At 36.4% G+C, this 22,974-nt stretch overlaps 1 protein-coding gene across 1 annotated transcript in view; it reads left to right on the forward strand.

Moving 5' to 3' along the window:
• The window catches only part of LOC150105113 (disheveled-associated activator of morphogenesis 2-like), a 575,640-nt gene that overhangs the window by 488,247 nt on the left and 64,419 nt on the right, over positions 1–22,974 (forward strand). Inside the window, exon 22 of the mRNA XM_090396160.1 lies at positions 15,013–15,074. Coding sequence (XP_090252286.1) covers positions 15,013–15,074 — 62 coding nt within the window. The remainder of the gene's footprint in view (positions 1–15,012; positions 15,075–22,974) is intronic.

A 22,974-nucleotide genomic window follows, 5' to 3' on the forward strand; every position in this document is an offset into this window, starting at 1 on the left:
TCTCAGTCAGTTTGGCATTGTAAAGTTATAGAAATAGAATATATCAGAGACTAGGCATAAATCCTTAATCTTTCTGCCTGGTCTCTGATAAGAATTAAGAGTTTTAAACAGCTATCAGGCCAGTGAAACCTTAATCAAAAGGACTAATAAAAGATGAGCATATGGGATCCTGGCAGAGTTCATTTCCCTTTAAGCAATGCCTGTGAAGTCAGTTCTGATGCTGAAGGTCATTTTCTTATGGTACCAAATCGATAAGTCTTTGGACTCCCTGGAGGTGTCACATAATAATAATAATAATAATAAGTTTAGTTTTGAAACTTTTTAAGCTTCAAATAACTTAGTTATGAAATAATGATGTATTTAAAGTCTCTATTTCTATAACTTTACAATGCCAAATTCAAACCGTCTAGGCTCTGTATTCTCTTGTAATTGTATATATATATTATTATTATTATTACTTGCCACCTTTAAGGAGTTCAAGGACCAGTGGTGCACTCAGGATGTAATCTTGGAGTAGGGGGCCGAGTGCTCAGGATTTAACCTTGGGGGGAGTTGAGTAGATGATTTGCGAATACACACTGCGCATCGCATACGACCTATGACTGAACATCTGCAATGATTGCTAATTCATAAGTAGTACAGAAATAGATGACACGACACAACATAAATAAAAAACATGAATTTTAATTAGGAAAAGATTTTTGTACTACTTATGAATTAGCAATCATTGCAGATGTTCAGTCATAGGTCGTATGCGATGCGCAGTGTTTTTTATTTTTTAGTATTTTTTTATTTTCTTTGTTGGGGAGGGTGCCTGGGCCCCTTTGGCCACCCCTTAGGGTATGCCACTGTCAAGGACTAATTACAGGTAGGCACACTTCTCCACTATACACAACTCGCCATGTCCCCTACTTAATCTTCCAACTAGTACTACCACCATCAACACATAATACCATCTACCACCTTAATATTTAGGGACTTTAATATTCATTAATATTAATAAATTTTAATAGTTTCCATGCACTACTAATATCCTTGCCATCTAGTAACCCATCATGCCATTGGATTAATCTATTATTCTTCTCAAAACAGCCCAAATGAATTTTATCATTACATTGCTAGTAAAAGAAAAAATGAATGGAAAAGAAATAACTCTATTAAATGAAGATGGTATGCAGGCAGCAGATGCAGCAAAGATTATACAACTAAGCCCCGTTTTGCTAAAAGGTATTAACATGACAAATGTAACACGATGCTTACCACCTCTATGCTGAATGAAGAAACTCGGGTGTGTGAGAAGGAGATACTATAGGTGTTCCATGAAGTGAATAAGAATTAGGCAACAGGGGAAGGCCATTGGGGTATCAGTATGGATGCTAAAAGAGTGTTCAGCTGAACTGCCTGTACCTTTGACCCTGGCTGTATAATTCGAGTCTCAGCACAGGTAATATTCACTGGAGTGTAAAGAATGTATGATAATTCCATTGTGCAAGGGTGGTGAAAAGACTGATGTGTTTAACTATCAACCTATTAATAGCTCTGGAGTGGTAGTAAAGATGTTAGAGAAATTGGTGTGGACTCACATACAGAAATGGATGGATAGAAAACTATATGTTGCAGTTGAACAGTGTGGGTTTTACTAAGGGAGGGTCATGTTTAAGTAACGGTGACTGCAACTTCTTATAATAATGTTGCAGTTGAGTTGGTTATGTATGTGGTTAGACTACTTAAGGCAAGTGATAGAGTAGTTTCAATGGACTTGGAATTTTTTGATTGAGTAGCTATGGCAAGGTCATCAGCATAGATAAAATTTCTAGTTCCTGGAAAGATGGGGAGATCATTGACGTAGATGTTGAAAAAGTGGGTTATAGAGATATGAGTCTTGGTTTATCTCAGAAATCCACTCCTTGTTCTACTGTTATTCATTCTTTACATTAATGATTAGGAAAGATTTAACTGATGACATACAACTATTTGCTGATGATGCATTTATAGGTATGGTAATCAGAAATTCAACTGATTGCAGTATGATTTGAATAAGTTGGAATTGTAGGTACGTAAAAATGGCTGCGAGTTCAATGTTTGCAAATGTAATTATGCACTTTGGTGTAATGAGATACTCAATATATATTATTATTATTATTTTATTATTTACAGCATTTCCATGGAGTCTGGAGACTCATCATGGGAGACCCAACTCAACCATATACACATAAATCCTATCATACCTCTCCTTGAATCCATTAACCATCAGGGAACTCACAACCAATTCTGGCAATCCATTCCTCTCACTCACTGCTCTCCATGCAAAAAATCTGGTCCATATCCCTACTAACTACACTCTTACACAACTTTCACAGATGTCCCCCTAGTACTCTATTTGTCATATATTGAAAAATTTCACTTCAATCAATTTTATAAAACCCCTTTAATATCTTAAAAGTTTCTATCATGTTCCCTTTTTTCCACCTATCAACTAAACTTTGTAACCCACAGATATGTTCAGGGTTGATCTTCTCTATAAAGGGGCCCGGGTGCAAGAAATCTTTTGGGGCGCTAAAATATTTTTCAAAGGTAAAAATTAAAGGATTCGAAATAAACGTATTGTAAAACCTCTTACCTGCAAATGGTTTTGGCACAGTAAAACAAAAAAAAACACATTTGAAATATAACAGGTTAACATAACGTTTACTGAACACAAAACAAAAGCATTAAATAATTAAAATAAATAAATATTTAATACAAACAAAAGTAGCCTGGCTCACCAACTAGCGCACAAAAACTATTTACAACTAATTATTGTTTAAAGTAATAAAAAAAAATAGGTTTACTATTTAGAGGCCTAGATTTACTAACACGTATATTGCTTAATATGTATTTATTTAAATATGCGATTTTTTTTTTTTTTTGCTATGTCATTAATCATTTCCGAAAAATTACAATTTTTGGCAATTTCCTTTTCGATGCTTAATATAGCAAGGGCATTTAAGCATTCTTCGCACGTACTTGACCGAAGATAATTCTTTATCAATTTTAATTTGCTAAAAGAACGCTCTGCACTTGCTATAGTAACTCGTAATGTAAAGAAAATTTTCAATACAGTTAGTACATTTGGAAATAGTTCATTATAATTATTATTTAATATATATTACAATATGTCTTGCGCGTCAATTTCCTGGATTAAGTCTTCATTTACATCCTTACTATAACATTTCACAAAAATCCCTTGAGCGGTTTTCTAGTTCATTTTTTTCTAATGTTTTTATATCAGTGATTAATTTAAAATAAGAAATAACATTGGGTATATTTTTAAATCTCTCATCTATTTGTACAATAACAGTATCAATCACAATGTTGAAAAAGGGTGAAAGACAGAGGGTGAAAGAATTAATAATTGTGGTGGGTTTGAATGAATCGAAAGGTGATAAATTTTTTATGAGAGAGGACTTGAAAGTATTGTTAAAGGTAGCGAAAGAAAAGAGTGACAGCGTTAGAATGGTGAGTCTGTTGCCGCGTTATGACAGAGAGGAGTTTAGAAGGAGGGCCATAATCGCAAATGACATTATGCGCAGGTTATGCAAACGGTGTGGTGTGGAATTCGTGGACGTGTGGAATGAGTTTGATGGGCGAAAGGACTTATACAAGATGGATGGCCTGCATTTGAATGGACTTGGTGTGCGAAGACTGGAAAAAGTGTTGCTGAATGAAGTGAAAATGGATGTGCAGAACCAGGGAAACTAGAACTACCAAGGATGGGGGGGGGAGTGGATATGCAGACATCAGTGAGACAGTTGAGTGTAAAAATGTATATAATGTACCTGAGCCAGCAATAAGGACAAAAAATGGGAATGGGATAGTTAGAATAACGCATCAAGATAGGGTTGGAACAAAGGGATCACTTCATTTCATGTATACTAATGCCAATGAGTATTAGGAACAAGAATAAAGAATTTTTGGCCTTGATTGGCTCTTCCTGGCCACAGGTTATTGGCATTAGTGAAACATGGCTGACGAAAGATGATATAGTTAGTGGGATATAATGTGTAGGTTATAGTGTGTTTAGGAGGGACAGAGAGAATAAAATGGGGGGAGGGGTGTTATTGATGATAGCTGATGAACTGCAACCAAGGAGAATTGAAGTTGTATTGCAGGATAGTGAAAGGAGCTCATTTGAGGCTATTTGGTGTGAGATTGAGACTGGCAGAATAAAATATACAGTTGGGTGCTGCTATAGACCAGGTGATGGATAGATGGTGGAGATAGTATGCATAAACAAATTGATGAAATGAGTGGAAGGAGGGTAATTATTATGGGGGATTTTAATTATGGTAACATTGATTGGAAGGAGGAGAGGACACATGTGAGGAAGGAAATGGATTTTATTCAATTATTAAGGGATAACTATCTGAGACAGCATGTAATTGAAAATACTAGGGGTGTGAGAGTGCTTGAGCTGGTAATAGCATCTGAGAATTTGACTGTAATGAATATGACCATGTTGCCTCCTATTGGTGAGGGTGATCATAAGGTCTTGACCTGGGAGGTGGCTAAAGGTGTGGAATTTTTGATTAAGACAGGGTATATGTGGAATTACCATGCTGGCAAGTATGACAAGCTTAGGAGATTGCTTGGATCAGTGCCATGGCATGTACAACTGCAAGGGCTGGACGTCGATAGAGCATGGGAAGTGATCAAGGAGCATTTACAAGAGGTTATGGCTGATTGTATACCTAGGGTCCGAATAGTAAAACAAGTAAGGGTTAAATGGATGAATAACACCATTAAGCTTGAGCTGCAAAAAAAGAAACAACTGTGGAGGGAATTTAAAGAAAGGGGTGATCTGCAGGCACAGGAATGGTATAAAGTGCAGGCCAGAAAGGGTAACGAGTGTGGTAAAAACAGCAAAAGCTGATTATGAAAGGAAACTAGCTATGCAAGCAAAAGAGAATCCCAAACAGTTCTTTCAATATGCTGCAAGCAAGAAAAAAACTGGACATGGCAAAATGATTTTAAGGAATGACGATGGTAAGGAGGTCACTGAACCAGTCGATATAGTGGAGTTACTGAGCACTCACTTTGCAAAAGTATATCATCCAGGTGGAGACATTGAAAAAATGAAGGAGCCATTAGTTTATACGGGAATTGTGATGAATGAAGTGGAGGTGAATAGTCTATTACAGAACCTTAATGTGAATACATCTTGTGGATTGGATGGTATACCGGCACGGGTCTTGCGTGAAGCGGCTAAGGAATTATCAGTGCCCTTGACCATGTTGTTTAATCTGAGTCTCGGGTCTGGTTTAGTCCCGAAGGCATGGAAAGAAGGGAAAATAGTTTCACTGCATAAAGGAGTATCCAAGACTATGATTGCAAATTACCGACCGATCAGCATATCAGGAGTTACTACACACTACGAATCCCTCTAGCGGCGACGAAAATAATCTTTTTCTTTTTCGAATTCTTTTTTCAGGGAAGTCTTCAGAAATATTCAAGTTTCGTGCTATCATTTTTGCGTCGTCCAAAAATGTGTTAAATTTTGATCTTAAATTTTTGATTTCATTTTTAATTTTATTCACTAAATTAAAAGCAGAGTCAATAACAATTGTTTTCACTTGAAATAGTTTGTTGATACTATTAATTTTTGACAATATTGTAAACCACACCGATAAGCTTAAAATAAATGGCATTTCTTGTAATGAATCCAGTAGACTTTTAGCTTCGGATACTGCTGTGTTATCGTTAATTTTTTGTCTACAAAATTTACATATCTAATAATTATTGAAGTTTGTTCCTTGTGAGAAATATCAGGAGTACAATCCATTTGGATACTGTAATATATGGATGCTTTTATATCGTCTTTAATTTTATTAAGGACTTCATTACCTAATGCAGCAATAATTTCCTCTTGAAATCTATGCGCCAAATGATACACAATTCTTTTTTTCGTATTTTTAATTCTGTTTACATGATCCATTAGCACAGGATCATATTTACTTAATAATTCTATTAAACTTGAAAAATTTCCATTATTCAGCGTTCCTATTGTTTCATGGGATCCTCGAAATGACAGATTATTACTTGCTAAAAATAGAATTACATCTACAATTCTTTGGAATAGTAATTTTAGACGTTCTGTTTCTTTATTTATATTAATTTGATTTGTTCTGTCAACAGTCGAACATAAATTAAGCCTTTTTAATAATTCTTGCCAAGCAATAAAAGAATTAAAGTGACCAACAAAAAGCTCATGATCTTGAATTACAGATGACAGTTTTCTCCATTTATTAAAACCATATATAAATCGTGTTGATTGATCTTTTCCTCTTCTTTTGGAAAATAATACACAACAAAAGCAAAATACGGAGTCTTGAGCTTTTGAGTAAACTAACCAGCTGCGAAGCTGAGTTTCACCATTTGGCATTTTTTTTTAATAGTACGATGTAGAAAATGATCTACCTTCAACATTCTTAACGAATGCATCTTGATGATGTTGTTTAGGTCTGGTTTTAACACAAAATAATCTAAATTTATCAGTTATAATATTTGGCCACAAACCTGGATCATTTATATTCACTTGATCACCATCGTTGTTTATTGATAATGAAACAATAATGAAAACATTATTGTTTTCATCTTTATTTGCTGTATCCAAAACGTTTGTATAATCAGACGTGTCTTTTTCGATGAATCCCACAGTTACTACATTTTCGTTGAAAAGTTGTGTAGCTTGTTTGGAGTTTTCTTCTTCATTTGAATTCAGTTGAAGATTGAATCGCAACTGCTGAAGTCGTAGCAATTTCGTTGTCAGATTTATTTTGTAGCCATGAAAACAAATCTACTTGTGACTTTTTGAGATTTTGCTTTTCTTCTTTTTTCTTTTCTGCTGATTTCCTTTTTTGACATCCAGAGGGATACTTTCTTGGCATGGACATTATGGGTTAGGCTTTACCTGTCGAATAAGTAAATAATATTAAATATTTTTATCCCATGAATTAACAAAAAGTTAAATATGTACATACTTTTTACAATATTACAAAATTTTAGAAACACTCAAGGAATGTGTTTATTTTTTTCGTTTGTTTACTTCAGTACATCAGTTTCACCCTTATCTATCACTATTAACTAAGTTGAAATTAATGTAGTTGAGATCTAATCACGTGCAGACAACACTTCATAATTCTGAATATTGATAATACATATCACATAGGTTTAAAAATAACTTACTGTATTTACTGGAATATAACTGGTCTTCGCGTATAACTCACACCCCTGATTTTACTTTGCAAAAAAAAGAAATTGAAAAGTTTCGCGTTACCTCACACAGAAAAAAAAAAGTTTAATCATGTTCACCTCATGGCAATAGTGACAAACCACACGCCTTCCATACTAGCCAATATGTCTGCAGACACAAGTAAAAGCAGGTCGTTTTATTGTATCACTGAATAAGGTACAAACATTTGCAGTCTGTGTAATATATGTCTCAACAAATAGTGCAATTAGAGTTAGCTGGGATAAAGGCACTAACTAATGAATCGCATGTCCCTTCCCCCAAAAAAACTATGCTATTTAGCCACAAGTAAAACCATATGCTGCACTGGCAAACACTAAAAACTAGATGTGTGGGAGTCTGCCCCTCCAGCTCAAATGCAGAGCAACAATAAAAATCAACTGAAAATGTTAAAATTCGTAAACGTGTTAAAGCTAGGAAATATATAGTGAATATTGTTATGGCACTTTCAGATATTGAATTTGGTTGAAGAGAATTAGCATTTCAATTCAAAAATTGTCTGCTGACATTTATCTTTGGCTCACGCAATCTTTTGTTAATACTGGCCTAGTACCATAGCAGACAGCTATGGTACTAGGCCAGTAAAGATATGTGCATATATGTGCAATCATATATGCACATATCTTTACTGGCCTAGTACCATAGCTGTCTGTTCATTAGTCATTCGTGAAGGATTGTTCATTAAGTATCTCAAGTCTTGTAAATTACTGCTAATTTTTGCTTGAAATAATGGGAAAGCAGATGGTGCTATTTGGGTAGGATGCAAACAAGGAAACTGCTCTCTAGGCAGGAAATAGCAATTGCAATATATACGGGGATTTTACGAAAAAAACTGAAAACTTTAGTTTCTGAAAATCAATGTAAAGGAAATTTGCTTTTATATCTAATAAGTAAAACATATTAATTGACAATAAATACTTCCAATCCATATTTTAATGACTTACGATTTAATAAAATCTAAATACACTTTAGAAAATGGATACGTTCTTTACGAAACATGAAAAGATATATCAAATGATGGTAAAGGAGGCACGGCACGTCTAGATGCCTGACGAATAATGCAACAACTGAACTGGACAAAACTTGTACTGATGGCTTGGAAATAGGATGTTTGTTTCTAATTTTCTTATTACTTATTATTATGAAACAGTTGGTAGAGCTTAATTAATTATTGCATTTTTATTTGGTATAGCTGTACTTAATAAAATTGTATTATATTAAGTTAAAATATGTGTCAGCGAAAATGTTTGAAATGTATTTTTTTATTTAATTATTTTTTAAGATGGGCCCTGGGTTGTGTGCCGGAAAAAAAAAAAAAAAGTCATTGGCGTGCCACGTTTGGCAGGCATGTTAAGGGTTGTCCACCCCTGCTCTAGACTAGCCATATATAAAGAATATAATAAATATTTTTTCAACAGTTTCAATAACGAGCCAAATTATATAAATGTGTAACAGATTAGAAAAAAAAACTAATGATAAATCAGGCATTTTAGGGTAAAAACGCATCAAAAGGGTTAAGGAAAAACCCTAATATAATAGAGAAACACAGAGATATTATTATTACCGGGGGCCCTAAAATCCTGTCGATGAAATCCCTTTAGTTATAAGCAAAATTAGGAGAAGAAAAAAAATTAAAAATACGTTTCCGCAGATGTGTACCAACTGTGCCCACTCGATCGTGGGGCCCGGGTGCATTGCACCCATCGCATCCCCCAGATGGCCGGCCCTGGATATGTTACCATCTTGGTCACTTGTTTTTGAATCTTTTTGACCACCTCCTGATCCCCAAGAAACCTAGATGACTAAATTTGTGTGCAATAGTCAAGATGTGGCCAAATCCTAGCCTTTTAAAGAGGGGTAATAACTTCCTTATCTTTACTTGTTAGCATGTTTTTAACATCCAAATAATGTGTTGAGCTATTTTACCAACTTTAGCAATATGCCCACTCAACTTTAACTCTTTGTCCACCATTATTCCCAAGTCCCTAGCCTCATCAATTTCCTGCAAACCATTACTCTATTACTATCAATATGATACACCATATGCAACCTTTTCAGCCCACAGTGCATAACCTTACATTTTGCAACATTAAATTGATAATCATTATCCTTTGCTCACAATGCTAATTTATTTAAATCATCCTAAAGGATATCTACGTCACCTTTATCAACTATTGCTCTTCCCAGTTTTGCATCATCAGCAAACAACTGATCCCCTCTTAAATCTTTCCCTATGTCAGTGATATGCAAATTAAAGAATTTTTGCCCTAGTACTGAACCCTGAGGTAGTCCACTAGTCACCATCATTCTCCTAGACTCCACTTCACCATATACTAACTCTCTGGTGTCTGTCCTTCAGCCATCGATCTATCCGTGCTAATAGTCTCATATCCATTCCCATCCTCTCCAGCTTTTGTAATAGTTTTCCATGTGGTATTCTGTCAAATGCCTTGGCAAAGTAGAGCAGTCATAGTGTAGCCATTACCTTTATCTAATTCTGCTGTCACTTTGTTATAAAATGTGAATAAGTTACTAAGACCTACCTTTTACAAAGCCATGCTGCCCACTATAGAGTATTGCATCCCTATTCACCCACTTAAAATGCAACATTTTACCTTTTACCAACTCTTCCAATACTTTAATAACCACTCCCAATATATTAATTGGTCTGTAGTTTGCTACCTCGGAGTTACCTTTATGTATTGGTACTATCTTACCCTCTTTTCATTCCCTTGGAACTCTGCCAGAGATGAGACAGATTGAACAACTTCGTCAGAGGCAATGTCAATTCTATTGCACATTCACGTAATACATGTGCTGATATGCCATCCAGTCCCACTGTTATGTTCACATTCATATTTTTTAATATGCTGAACATCTCCTGTTCATCTACCTCAATTTTGATATGCATCTTTATAACATCAGTAACATCAGCAACCGTAAAATCACCACCTGCATGATACACCTTTGCAAAATGATCACTCAGCAACTGAACTGTCCTTTGGTTCAGTCACCTTCCTACCACAAGCATCATTTAAAGGCATTTTCCCTCTTACTTGCTACATAGCGAAAAAACTTTTTGGGGTTTACTTTGACCTGTTTGGCTAATTCTCTCTTATAGTCTGATTTGGCCTTCCTTATCATACTAGTCACTCTTCTTGCTTGCACTTTGTACTGCTCATGAGTGTGCTGATCATTTTTTTCTTTATATTTCCTCCACAATTTTTCTTTTTTTGCAGCTCTTGCTTTATATCCCTACTCATCCACTTAATTCCAACTTGATTTATCCTCCTGACCTTGGGTATGCAGCATGATCCTGCTACCCTCAAGTAATCTCTGAACCACTTGCCATGCGCTACTGACATTCTTTTCTTGTAGCTTCTCAAGCCATGACACTGTTCCAAGATGACTCCTAAGCCTCTTATAATCACCAGTCTTATAATTTAACATAAACCCCTTCTTTACAGAGAACTCCATATGTTTGGCAGCTTCCCAGAAAAAGATTGCATGGTCGCCTTCCTCAATTGGAGGCAGAGTGTCTCCCTTGGTTATGGATATACATCTTCTGATGCTATTATCAGATCCAACACCCTCAAATCCCTTATCCCTTATATAACATTTTGTTTCATGTAATTATCCCTTAGCAACTGTATAAATACCACTTCCATCTTGCTATGCCCCCCCCCCCTTTCCTCCCTCCAATCGATGTCCCCAGTTATCCTACCAATTATGTCATCCCAAAAGTAAAGTCATTTTTTTTTATACTGCACTTGTTAAAATATGTCTCAGCTTGTCTAAACATGAATTTTTAAAGCTTTATAAGTACCTCTAAGCTCAGGCAGCCTCATTCTAAGGAATTCCACCTTGCAAGAGGAACATCATACATAAGTTATTGTTTAACCTCCCTGCTGGCCAAGTGGATGAAATAGTGAGACCAAATTGCACTTCTTATCCATGTTATTCAACGGGTGTTAAAGAATCGTATCCAGATTTAGCTTGATGTCTATAGATGGCATGGCCAGTTGGGGGGTTAAATATCCTTTATTACTATGGAGGTTATTACTGAAGAGTACATTAGACACATCATTCTTTATGAGCTCAAAAAAAGGCAACAGTGCTGCTAATACTATAAATAATGTAGCAGCATTATTGCTACACACTTCTTGATTAAGAAGTGTGTAGCAATAATGTTTTGAATATGTGAAAGTGCCAGTGATAGTTCCAAAAATTTCGGCAAGGGGACTTTAGCTTGAAAGACTCCTCTTGCTCTGGGTTCCCTGTCTCTTGGTAATGATATGTTAGAACCCACTATTGCAAGAAATGTCAGTGCAACTGTTGAAGATGTAGTAAAAGATCTTAATTTATCATCATCATTATCGACCATCATACAAAATCCTGGTATGAAAGAAAATTTAAAGAAGCTTGTGAAATTCTGATTAACCACCCTAATCTCAACAATAATGGTGGCATAAAAATTCCAAGAATTTGGATGGCACATATTCAGCCTACTTAGTATCTAGCATACTTTAGGACTTTAAGCAATTTTCAGCTTATATATATATATATATATATATATATATATAAACGTGTTGCTCTCCAGCCCAATTTAATTTTGTAACCTAATAGATAATAATAGGACTCTAGCTTTGATGTAGTAAAGGTTTTTTTTTTTTTTCATCAGAGGTCAGGCCAATAATTGTTGTAACAGTTGGTCAGTAACTTTAGCAAACCATGTAGATTGTAGTGCAGCTTGTTTCTCTATATATATGTATGCTCCAGATGATGACCTTGATATGAAGATCGAAACGTCGAGTGTTCATTTTGGTTTATATTAAACTAAAGTTTTACTCTAACACGGTAGTTGTCTCCATAATTTCCATAATGCATAATTATCGACCATCCATCGCCATTTGCAAGAACTTGGAATAGTGTCTAAGTTCAGCAGGTGGGTTCCTCATGAACTGAGGAACAACAATTGTCAACATCTACACTCATCTTCATTCTTGAGAGGTTCAGTCTCCGTTTTTGAGTTATATAGTCACTGGTGATGAAAAGTGGATGCTTTACAAGAATGTTAAATACCAAAGACAGTGGGTTCATTCCAGGGAACAGGCTAAACTTCAGCCAAAACAAGACCTTTATCCTCAGAAGGTTTTGTTAAGCTTTTGATGGGATATGGCTTATATTATACACTTTGAACTCTTGCCACAAGTGGCAAGAGTATACTGTGAACAACTTGATCAATTGAATGAAACACTGAAAGAAAAGAGGTGTTCTCTGATCAATCGAAAGGGTCTTGTTTTTGCAAAGAAGCATTGCAAAATCTAAGTATACAGCTGTATATGTATCATGTCTAATTCATCATCACCTTCTTATAGTACATAAGTAATTGGTAAAATATGATCTTCCTTTAACAAACCCATGCTGACAAGCACAGGGAATAGTACTGTTATCAATCTACTTCTGTATCCTAGCTCTCACCAACCTCTCAGAGAAATCATCATCACACCTCTCAGTGGCTCAATTAGCAGAGTTGTGGACTGTAGATATACATAACAGCAATACATAGGTCACTAGTTTGACCCACCTGAATGGACTTTTTTTTTTTTGTTCAGTATGAAAATAGACTGAACAGTTGGTGCATCTTACAAAATTTGGCTGTAAGTAGAAAACAGGGTATATGATAGAAAATATCAGTTACTAAAAGAATAATAGAATAGATGCATTAGAAATTTTATAATCTGTAAGAATTTTTTTAATATGTCACTCTTGGAGGTTAAATAAGAGGTTAACAAGGATGTGAAGACTAGATTTTTGCTTGTATAGTAATGAATGAATGGCATATGAGTTGTCAGAGGCTATCATGAGTGATTTGTGAGTATTCAAGTTTAAGGGCAGGTATTGTGAGTATTGTGTGAATAATAGTCAGAGAGGATGTTCCACAGTTTTCAAACAGCATGGAATTGCCTGTATAATAATAATGATGAACTACTGAGAAGGCTGCCTCTGTTGTGCAGTTGGACAAACAATGGAATTTATGCCCTTCAGCTGGAAAAAAACCCGAGTTTGATTTTTTTTTTTTTTTCAATTAAAGATAAGATAGTCTCCTAATGAAGGTAGCAGGCTTTTTGTTATGGAAACTCAAGATTTTTCTCCAGCATGACAGCCAAATTGGCCTGAAAGCACACACATGCAATTAACAAAGCAAAATAAAATAAAAATACTGTGTAGTGAGTAGCAGTTTATAGCATAGTGCAGGCACTGAACTGTGTGAATAAATGATAGGTCATTTGGTTTGGATGGCCTCCCATGATAAGTTCTAGGATTCCATGGAGATGTCATGTAATAATAATAAGTCATGACCAGAGCCCTATGGGCACAATGACTTTTGAAAGGAAATTTACATTACCAAAGCTCCTATAAGAAACTCTTCTGTGGTTCCTATGAGCTTGATAAATATAATGAGAGTTAGCTGTATTTGTTTTCTTTCCAGGACATATGTAATACAAATTAGATGTTTAAATCTATTAAAAATTTAACGAAAACAATCCACTATTCCATTGGTAAAATAGGGTCATTTGAATAATAACAATAATGATTCAAGGATGATATTGACTTAACATGTTTGAATAGTATAGTATAAAGCACCCTGATTAATTGAACATCATCAGATGATCGCAAAGAACTAGATGGAAAATGAATTGTATCTGTTCATTGAAAAAAGCAATTAGGAAGAACATACCCCACCACATGTTAGTAGGAGAACTTCAGTAGTGAATTACTTAGCAGTATGCTATTTAGGTTTAGTAGCCAAAAAGCAAGTGACTTGAAACTTCAGGGCAGTACAACAATTTTCTTGTATAATAATATATGAGGCACATTGCTTAATCATTAGATTGGCTTAGGAAATATTAAGCCATATTAAATCATATCAGTTCTTATTGATGATAAGCACAAACAGGAGACATCTGTGACATGCAGATGCTTCTTATTTAGCAGGGTGCAAATTCTCATGTGATGAGTATATTTGCATGATTATCATTATATAAAAGATCATCATATTCAAATTTTTATTCTTTTGTTTTTTCTTCTTGGTGGCACAATGGAAGAAAAATATCATGAGGTCATCTCCCATAAAGCTTTGGTACTTTTTTTTCCCACCCCCATTTGGAAGCATCTGTACAGTGCTTCTAAATGTAATGCATCTATGTTCATTTGTTTAAAAGTGATGAGATTTTATTATTGACATTTTGTAATTGGAATAAAAAAAAAAACCGTGTGAACAGCAGTGTTTTTTTTTTTTGTTTTTGTTTTTGCATGGGGAGTGGTGAATGATCGGAATGTATTACCTGAGAGTGTGTTGATTGCAGAGAATATGAATGCATTAAAGCACAGTGCGATAGAACTATCTAGACAGAGGGACTGCCTATGATGAGTCTTTGACCTCATGAATGTCTGAGGACAATAATAATAATATACTATTCTCTTTATAAAGACAATACTTAATTCATTATCAGTAAAACTCTTTCGGTAGTTTTGTGCTAGAGCAAAGCAAATTTTGTAATGTCATAAACTTAAATTATGAAATGACAGTATTATTAATGAAATCGAGACTTATTTTGTTGTTGAAACAAACATTGTATATTTTAATCTTTCCTTAAATTTATTTTCATTGATAAATACATGATACATATAATAATAAAAATCATGTTGCTTACTGATAGTTTGAAGATATTATGGAAATAGAAAAGGACCTTCCTCATATTCGACAAGCTGCCAAAGTTAAGTAAGTAATGTCAATAAATATATGTCTTTATCATCATTTAAAATAATTAGATTAAATAATTATTATATCATTTTTTTTGCATATGAACTTCATATATATGTCAAGACATATATTTTGCTGTGGAAACTTTGAAGAAAGTAATAAATACCTCTCAAAACAGAATCTTTAATTTGGCTTGTGAACACTGGTCAATCCAAGATGTCATATTTTTGAAGATAAAAACAACATAGTGGGAATACAATATATAAGTTATAATTTCAGTGATTCGATGAATGTACTGGAATTATTTTTCAAGAGCACCTATCTACACTGGATATTATAAAAAAAAAAAGCAAGGAGATTCAAATATGTCCTACACTTCTTTTGGTGAAATCATTATTATTATTATTATTATTATTCAGGCCTCCATGGAGTCAAAAGACTCATTGTTGAAGGTCATTCCTAAGAAACACAAAGTCTATCAAGACTCATCAAGGGGAGGTCCCCCCCCCTAAGAAACACAGAGTCTATCATACCACTCCTTGAACTCATTGACGGTTCTCACTCTCACCACTCCATCAGGCAATGCATTCCATGGTTCAACCACCCTGCATGAAAAGAAATCACTCCTCACCCTCTTGCTAACGGTTTCCTTTCATAACTTCCAGGGATGGCCTCTTGTCATCACTCCTTCCTGCTGTTCAACCAAGCGAAAGAACTCCCCAGTGTCAACCCTGTAACCACCTCTCAATAGTTTAAAAGTCTCAATCATATCACCTCTCCTTCTTCTATCCACCAAACTCTGCAATCCACATTCCCTCGGCTGATCCTCATAACTATCATTGTACAGTCCTGAAACCATCTTTGTTATCTGCCTTTGTACCCTTTCTACAGTTAATTTATCCCCTTCAAATCCTGGGGACCAAATCTGAGAACAATAGTTCAAATGTGGTCTGATCAGGGTCTTATACAACGGAATGATAACTTTTTTAATTTCTTCTGCTCATCATCCATCTCAGAAATCTGGCATTATTAAATCACTAGTTTCCAGAGCACACAAATTCTGCTCCTCTGAAGAATCTTTAAACCAGGAATTAGAAGTTATCAAAAATACAGCCATCCTAAATGGATATAATCCCAAAACAACTCAAAAAATCATCAGTCACTTCTGCATGCATCAAACCAGACAGGAAGAAGTGCATAGGATTCCCATACCTTACGTTAAAGGCATCTCAGAACGTCTTTCTAAAATTATGAAGAAATACAATTTTGCCACTACTTACAAACCTATCAACCAAATTTACAACTTATTACCTTCTCCTAAGGACAAACTCTCACCTTTGATGTTGCCTGGTGTTTATGAGATTCCATGCTCATGCAAATTATCTTACTTTGGACAGACAGGTAGGTCTGTTCAGAAACGCATCTCGGAATATCAAGACCACATTCGTCTTCTTAAACCGCAGAAATCTGGCCTCTCTCAACACGGAATTGAAAATCCAAACCATAGGATCCATTGGGAAAAGGCTAAACTTTTACATAGATCTATATTTAAACATGAACGTTTATACAAAGAAAGTTCTGAAGCCCTACTACACAGACCAAACCTAAACCGCAACGACGTTCTTACTATTCCTAAAGTATGGGAAATTATCATACAAAACTGTGTTAAATAATTAACGTTTTTTTTTTTTTTTTTTTTTTTTTTTTTTTTACTACTTTAGCACGTTATGCACGTTTTCATGAGATTCTATTGTAATCATGCGCCCTAACTGTATGTTATTCCTAATTTTTGTTTAAATACTGTACTGATGATGTCCTAAGATACTTAGGATGAAATATTTACAATTAAATCATTTTCACTGTGGTTTATACGTGTGTTTCTTCTAATTAGGAATGATAACTGTTTTATCTCTGCAGATCAGTGTCCTTCTCATTATTGCAGCAATCCTCTGTGTTACCTTCACCACTTTTGCAATATGTCCCCTAAATTTCAGGTTTCTATCAATCATCAATCCCAGATCTCTTGTCTCTCCTACTTCCTACAGTATAACTCCCTCCTCTCATAGAGTATGCAGTGTCCCATCGATGTTTCCCAAATCTCAAGACCTTACATTTTGCTGCATTAAACCGACACCACCATTCATTTGCCCATCTGTCTAGCTTATTCAAATCCTCTTGCAGGGCTGCCGCATCTGCACTATTACTAATAATCCTTCCCAGCTTTGCATCATCTGCAAACAACTGAACATCCCCCTGCAATCCACTAAAAATGTCATTGATATAAAGGTTAAACAATATAGGTCCCAACACTGAGTCCTGTGGGATCACACTTGTAACCCTCTGCTTCCTTGAAACTGCCCCGCCATACACAACTCTCTGATACATACCGGACAGCCAATCCTGAATCCAATTGACCAATCTGACATCCAGACCCATATGCTGAAACTTAAATATCGGCTTATCATGTGGCACCCTGCCAAATGCCTTTGCTAAGTCTAAGAAAATGGCAGCATATGCCTTTCCCTCATCTAATGCTCTTGTAACTTTATCATAAAAGGCTAGCATATTGCTAAAACAAGAGTGCCCCTTCACAAATCCATGTTGACTCTCACAAATAACATTACTCTCATCTGCCCAATGCTGTATACGGTACTTCACTACTTTCTCCAAGATCTTACTAACTACTGATGACACACAAACTTGTCTATAATTAGACACTTCCAGTCTGCTACCGCCCTTATGCAATGGCACTATCTTACCTTCCTTCCATTTCATGGCCCTTTCCAGTAGCCAGTCTTTCATTGAAAAGCCAGGTCAAAGGCACTGTCAGTTCCCTAGCACATTCTCTCAAAACTCATGGTGAAATACCATCCAGTCCCACAGCTTTACTGACATCCAGAGTACTCAGTATTTGAAACACACTCTCCTCCTGTAAACCTCGAACCTGCCCTATCCCTCTAGTATTAAAATTGACTCCTCCAGGATGAAATACTCTAATAAATTGTTCATTGAACAATTTCACAATGTCCTCTGCATCAGTCACTCTATTCCCAATTTTATCCCACAATATCATTCTTCCACAGTCATTTCTCCTCCTACTGGCCACATATCTAAAAAATTCCCTAGGATTTTCTTTGGATCTTAGGGCTAATCTCCTCTCATATTCCAGTTTCGTCTTCCTTACCATACTAGTCACTCTTCTGGCCTGTGTCTCATACTCTTCATGCATCTTCTCTTTTCCTGTCTCCTTATATCTCTTCCACAGCCTCTTTTTTTGCATGCAATTCCTGCTTAAATGTTGTTTGTCATCCACTTTACTCTAAATTGTGTCCTCTTGTTCACTCGTGGTATACAACTTACCATTGCTGCTAACAAATATTCTTTCATAATTTTCCATGCACTAATGATATCCCGGCCTTCCAATTCCTCCCTCCATGAAACTTCTCCAAGTTGTCATCTTAGACTATTATAATCACCTGCCTTATAATTCCACATACGTTCCTGTCTCTTTGAGACTCCTGCATGTCTATTCATTTTCCAAGTCAAAACCATATGGTCACTCTCTCCAACTGGTGGGAGAGATGTCATCTCAGTTATTATCAACTCTTCTGATGCTATAACCAAATCCAAAACTCTCTTGAACCTCTTGTTCCCTCTATTACATGTTGCATAAGACATTTGTCCCTCAAGAATTCTAGAAATTCCATTCCCTTATTGCTACATGCATCTTCCTCTCCCCAGTTTATACTACTGTTGTTAAAATCTCCCATAACTCATTCTTCTTGCACTTGCCAAACTCAACTGTCTAAACATTTCCTGGTCCCCACCCTCTGTACTCCTGGGTCTGTAGCATCACCTCACTAAATATCCGGTCTTGCCCACCTCTACGTCACACCATATGTTTTGAAAATCATTAGTGTCACTGCCTTCCGAAGCCTCCACTCTTAGAGGACATAAGTCATCATTTATCATAAGCAGTACTCCACCACCACACTTTCCCTTCCTATCCTGCTGAAAAATGCTGTACCCAGCGACTTCTATTCCTATTATTATATCCTCTTCTGTCAACCACGTCTCAGTGATTCCAATAATTTTTGGCCAGGCTGATGCTATCTGCGCCACCAATTCCTCTCCCTTATTACGGATACTCCTGGCATTAGTATATAGCATATAAATGGTGTTGTTTCTATACCCAGCATTATCCCCTCTAGAATTTTATCATTCACAGACAAAGTGCAAAGTAAAGCAACTATTAAAGTACATGGTAACAGATGAAGCTGAGAAGAGAAAGAAAAGGAGAGTTAAAAGAAAAGAGAAAGAAGAGCAAGGAAATAGCATTATATGGTGATTCTGGAATCAAGGTTATGTTTGATAAGAGAATGATGAAATTTGTTTTTTTTCAGAGTGAAGATCGAAGATATTAGTAACACTGTTACACAAAAAGGGAAAAGATAAGAACTTACAGTTTTCACGAGTACAAATGATGGGGAAAAAAAGTGACAAGTAGAATATGAAAGAAGTACTAGATGAAGCAAGAAAGAAAAGCAAGAGTGAAAATTGTGTCAGTGGCCATAATATGATGATAGGAGTGAATTGCATTAAAGTGGATCTGAGTTAGGTGCCTTGGAAAAAGTATTATTCACTCAGAGAATATAAATGCAAAATCAGGCAAATTAGCACAGATGCAGGTGAGCATGTTACAGGCACTGCTGTGGCCAGCAGGCAACTTGAGCATGGAAATGGTCAAGAATGCTGGATGTAATTTCTCCAGGTGTTAAAATTGAATATGTTAGTCACTTAAAGATACCAGGATGACTTTGGGCACAAGAGACCACAGGCATTTCATGTTATGTACACAAATATCAGAAGCATCAAGAATGATGTTAATGGATGAAGATGGTAACTGCTGCAGAGGAAATAGTCAAGGTATTCAGTGAGTAATTCACTGAACTGTTCTCATCAGTGTGAAATCATGAAAAGGTCAAGTGTAGATGAAATAAGAGAGGATGGCTTAATTGTGGGCAAGTAGAAGATATACGAGGAAATAAATAAGCTTGATGTCAATCAATAAAGACAATAAAACGATAACATATGAGAATGTTCCAGGGAATTGGTGGTAGCTTTGGCATACCTATTTAATAAGAGTCTTACAACAGCAGAGGTCCCAAGAGAGTGGAAAGAAGGTGAAATTGTTCCACTCGCAAAGGTGCTGATAAGGCTGTTACTACAAATTATAGGCCAGTATGTATATCTGGAGTTGTGGTTAAGACATCCGAGAAGTTAGTGAGAGCTAAGATACAGAAATGGATTGATAACAGCAGTATTCTATTATTATTATTATTGTTCCGGGAAACTCCAAGGAGTCGACAGACTCATCGAGGGAGGCCCTAACATCATGTCAAGAACAACTATTCAACATTCACACAGTATCTATCATACCTTGCCTTGGACTCATTCACGGTCGTAGCACCCACAACAGAATCTGGAAGCTTATTCCACTCATTCACCACTCTCCAAGTAAAAAACCTAGCTCTAACACCCTTGTCAACCACGTTCTTGCCCAGCTTCCATGCATGGCCCCTAGTCCTCCCACCACCAGTCATATTTTTAAAAATATCTTCTGGATCAATCTTATAAAAACCCTTCGGTAATTTGAATGTCTCAATCATATCACCCCTCCTTTGCCTATGGTCCAATTTCTGCAACCCACAAATCCTCAACCTATTCTCATAAGGTTCATTCCACAGACCTGCTATCATCTTGGTCACTCGTCTCTCTGGACCCTCTCCACTTCCTCCCCATCATGAAGAAACCCTGGTGCCCATAACTGGGCACAGAAGTCCAGATGGAGTCTTATCAAGGCTCGATACAGAGGAACAACAACTTGTTTGTCTCTGCATGTTAAAGTATTTTTCCGAAGCCAAGTGATTTGGTGAGCTGTTTTAGTCACTTTTGCAATGTGCCCCCTAAACTTCAACTCCCTATCCACCAACACTCCCAAATAACTGGTCTCATCAATCTCCTGGAGTACTGCTGCTATTCTTTTCACCCCAAAGTGCATAACCTTACACTTTGCCACATTAAATTGACATCCATTTTTCCTAGCCCAGTCCTCCAAACTGTCCAAATCATCCTGTAAAATTTTGACATCCTGTGCACTCACAATTGCTCTACCCAACTTTGCATCATCAGCAAACAAGTGAACACTTCCTCTCAAATCCTTTCCAATATCATTGATGAACAAATTGAAAAGAGTTGTCCAAGAACAGAGCCTTGCGGCACTTCACTAGTCACAAGACGTCTTTTAGACTCCACTCCTGAATAAACCACTCTCTGGTATCTCTCCTTCAACCACCCTTCTGTCCATCTCACCAACCCTATATCTATCCCCATCTGCTCCAGTTTACTGATTAGGGTTCCATGTGGTATCCTATCAAAGGACTTGGCAAGGTCCAGTAGTATCACTGTAAACCCATTACCCCTATCCAGTTCATCCGTCACTGTGTTATAAAACATGAGCAAATTACTGAGGCATGATCTACCCCTCACAAAACCATGCTGTCCCCCATACAATATCCCATTTTCATCTATCCAATCCTGTATTTTTTTCTTGACTAATTTCTCTAAGACCTTGACAATGATTCCTGATATGCTAATCGGTCGGTAATTTACAACAGCAGTCTTGCAACCACCTTTATGCAGTGGAACTATTTTCCCATCTTTCCACCCGCTCGGGACTAACCCATACCCAAGACTCAAATTAAACAAAATGGTCAAGGGTACTGACAATTCTTTAGCTGCTTCTCGTACAACACGAGCTGGTATACCATCCAATCCCACAGATGTATTGACATTGAGGTTATGCAATAGACTACTCACCTCCACTTCATTCACCACAATTCCCGTATAATCTACTGGTTTATTCGTTTATGCAATGTACCTGGATGATATATTCTTGCAAAGTGCTCAGTCCGTAACTCAACTATCTCAACTGATTCAGTTACTTCCCTACCATCGGCATTCTTTAAAATCATTCTGCCATGTACATTTTCCCTTTTACTTCCTACATATCTAAAACACTGTTTAGGATTCTCTTTAGCCTGCATGGCCAATGTTCTTTCGTAATCCTTTTTTGCTTTTCTTACCACACTCGTCACCCTTCTGGCCTGCGCTTTATACCGTTCATGTGCCTGCCGGTGTCCTTTCTCCTTAAATTCCCTCCATAGTTGTTTCTTTTTTTGCAGCTCAAGCTTAATGGTGTTATTCATCCATTTAACCCCTACTTGATTTATTATTCTGACTCTAGGTATACAGTCAGCCATTGCTTCATGCAAACACTTCTTAACTACCTCCCATGCACTATCAACTTCTAGTCCTTGCAGTTGTACATGCCATGGCACTGAACCAATCAAACTCCTAAGCTTGTCATACTTTCCAGCCCGATAATTCCACATGTACCCTGTCTTAATTGAAAATTCTACACCTTTAGCCACCTCCCAAGTCAAGCTCCTATGATCACTCTCACCGATCGATGGCAATGTGGTCATATTTGTTACAGCCAAATCCTCAGATGTAATTACTAGGTCAAGCACTCTCTTACCCCTAGTATTTTCCATTACATGCTGTCGCAGATAGTTATCCCTTAATAACTGCATAAAATCCAATTCCTTCCTCCCGTGTGTCCTCTCCTCACTCCAATCGATGCGACCATAGTTGAAATCTCCCATAATAATCACCCTCCTTCCACTCATTTCTTCTATTTGCTTGTGCATACTGTCACCACCATCTTTTCCATCACCTGGTCTATAACAACACCCAATTGTATATTTGGTTCTGCTAGCCACAATCTCACACCAAATGGCCTCAAATGTGCTCTTTTCTCTATCCTGCAATTCAACTTCTATTCTCCTTGGCTGTA

The sequence above is a fragment of the Typopeltis vanoorti genome, chromosome 7 (assembly GCF_054136105.1).
Source record: "Typopeltis vanoorti isolate ZY-2024b chromosome 7, IOZ_Tvanoo_1.0, whole genome shotgun sequence".
NCBI classification, from domain to species: Eukaryota; Metazoa; Arthropoda; class Arachnida; order Uropygi; family Thelyphonidae; genus Typopeltis; species Typopeltis vanoorti.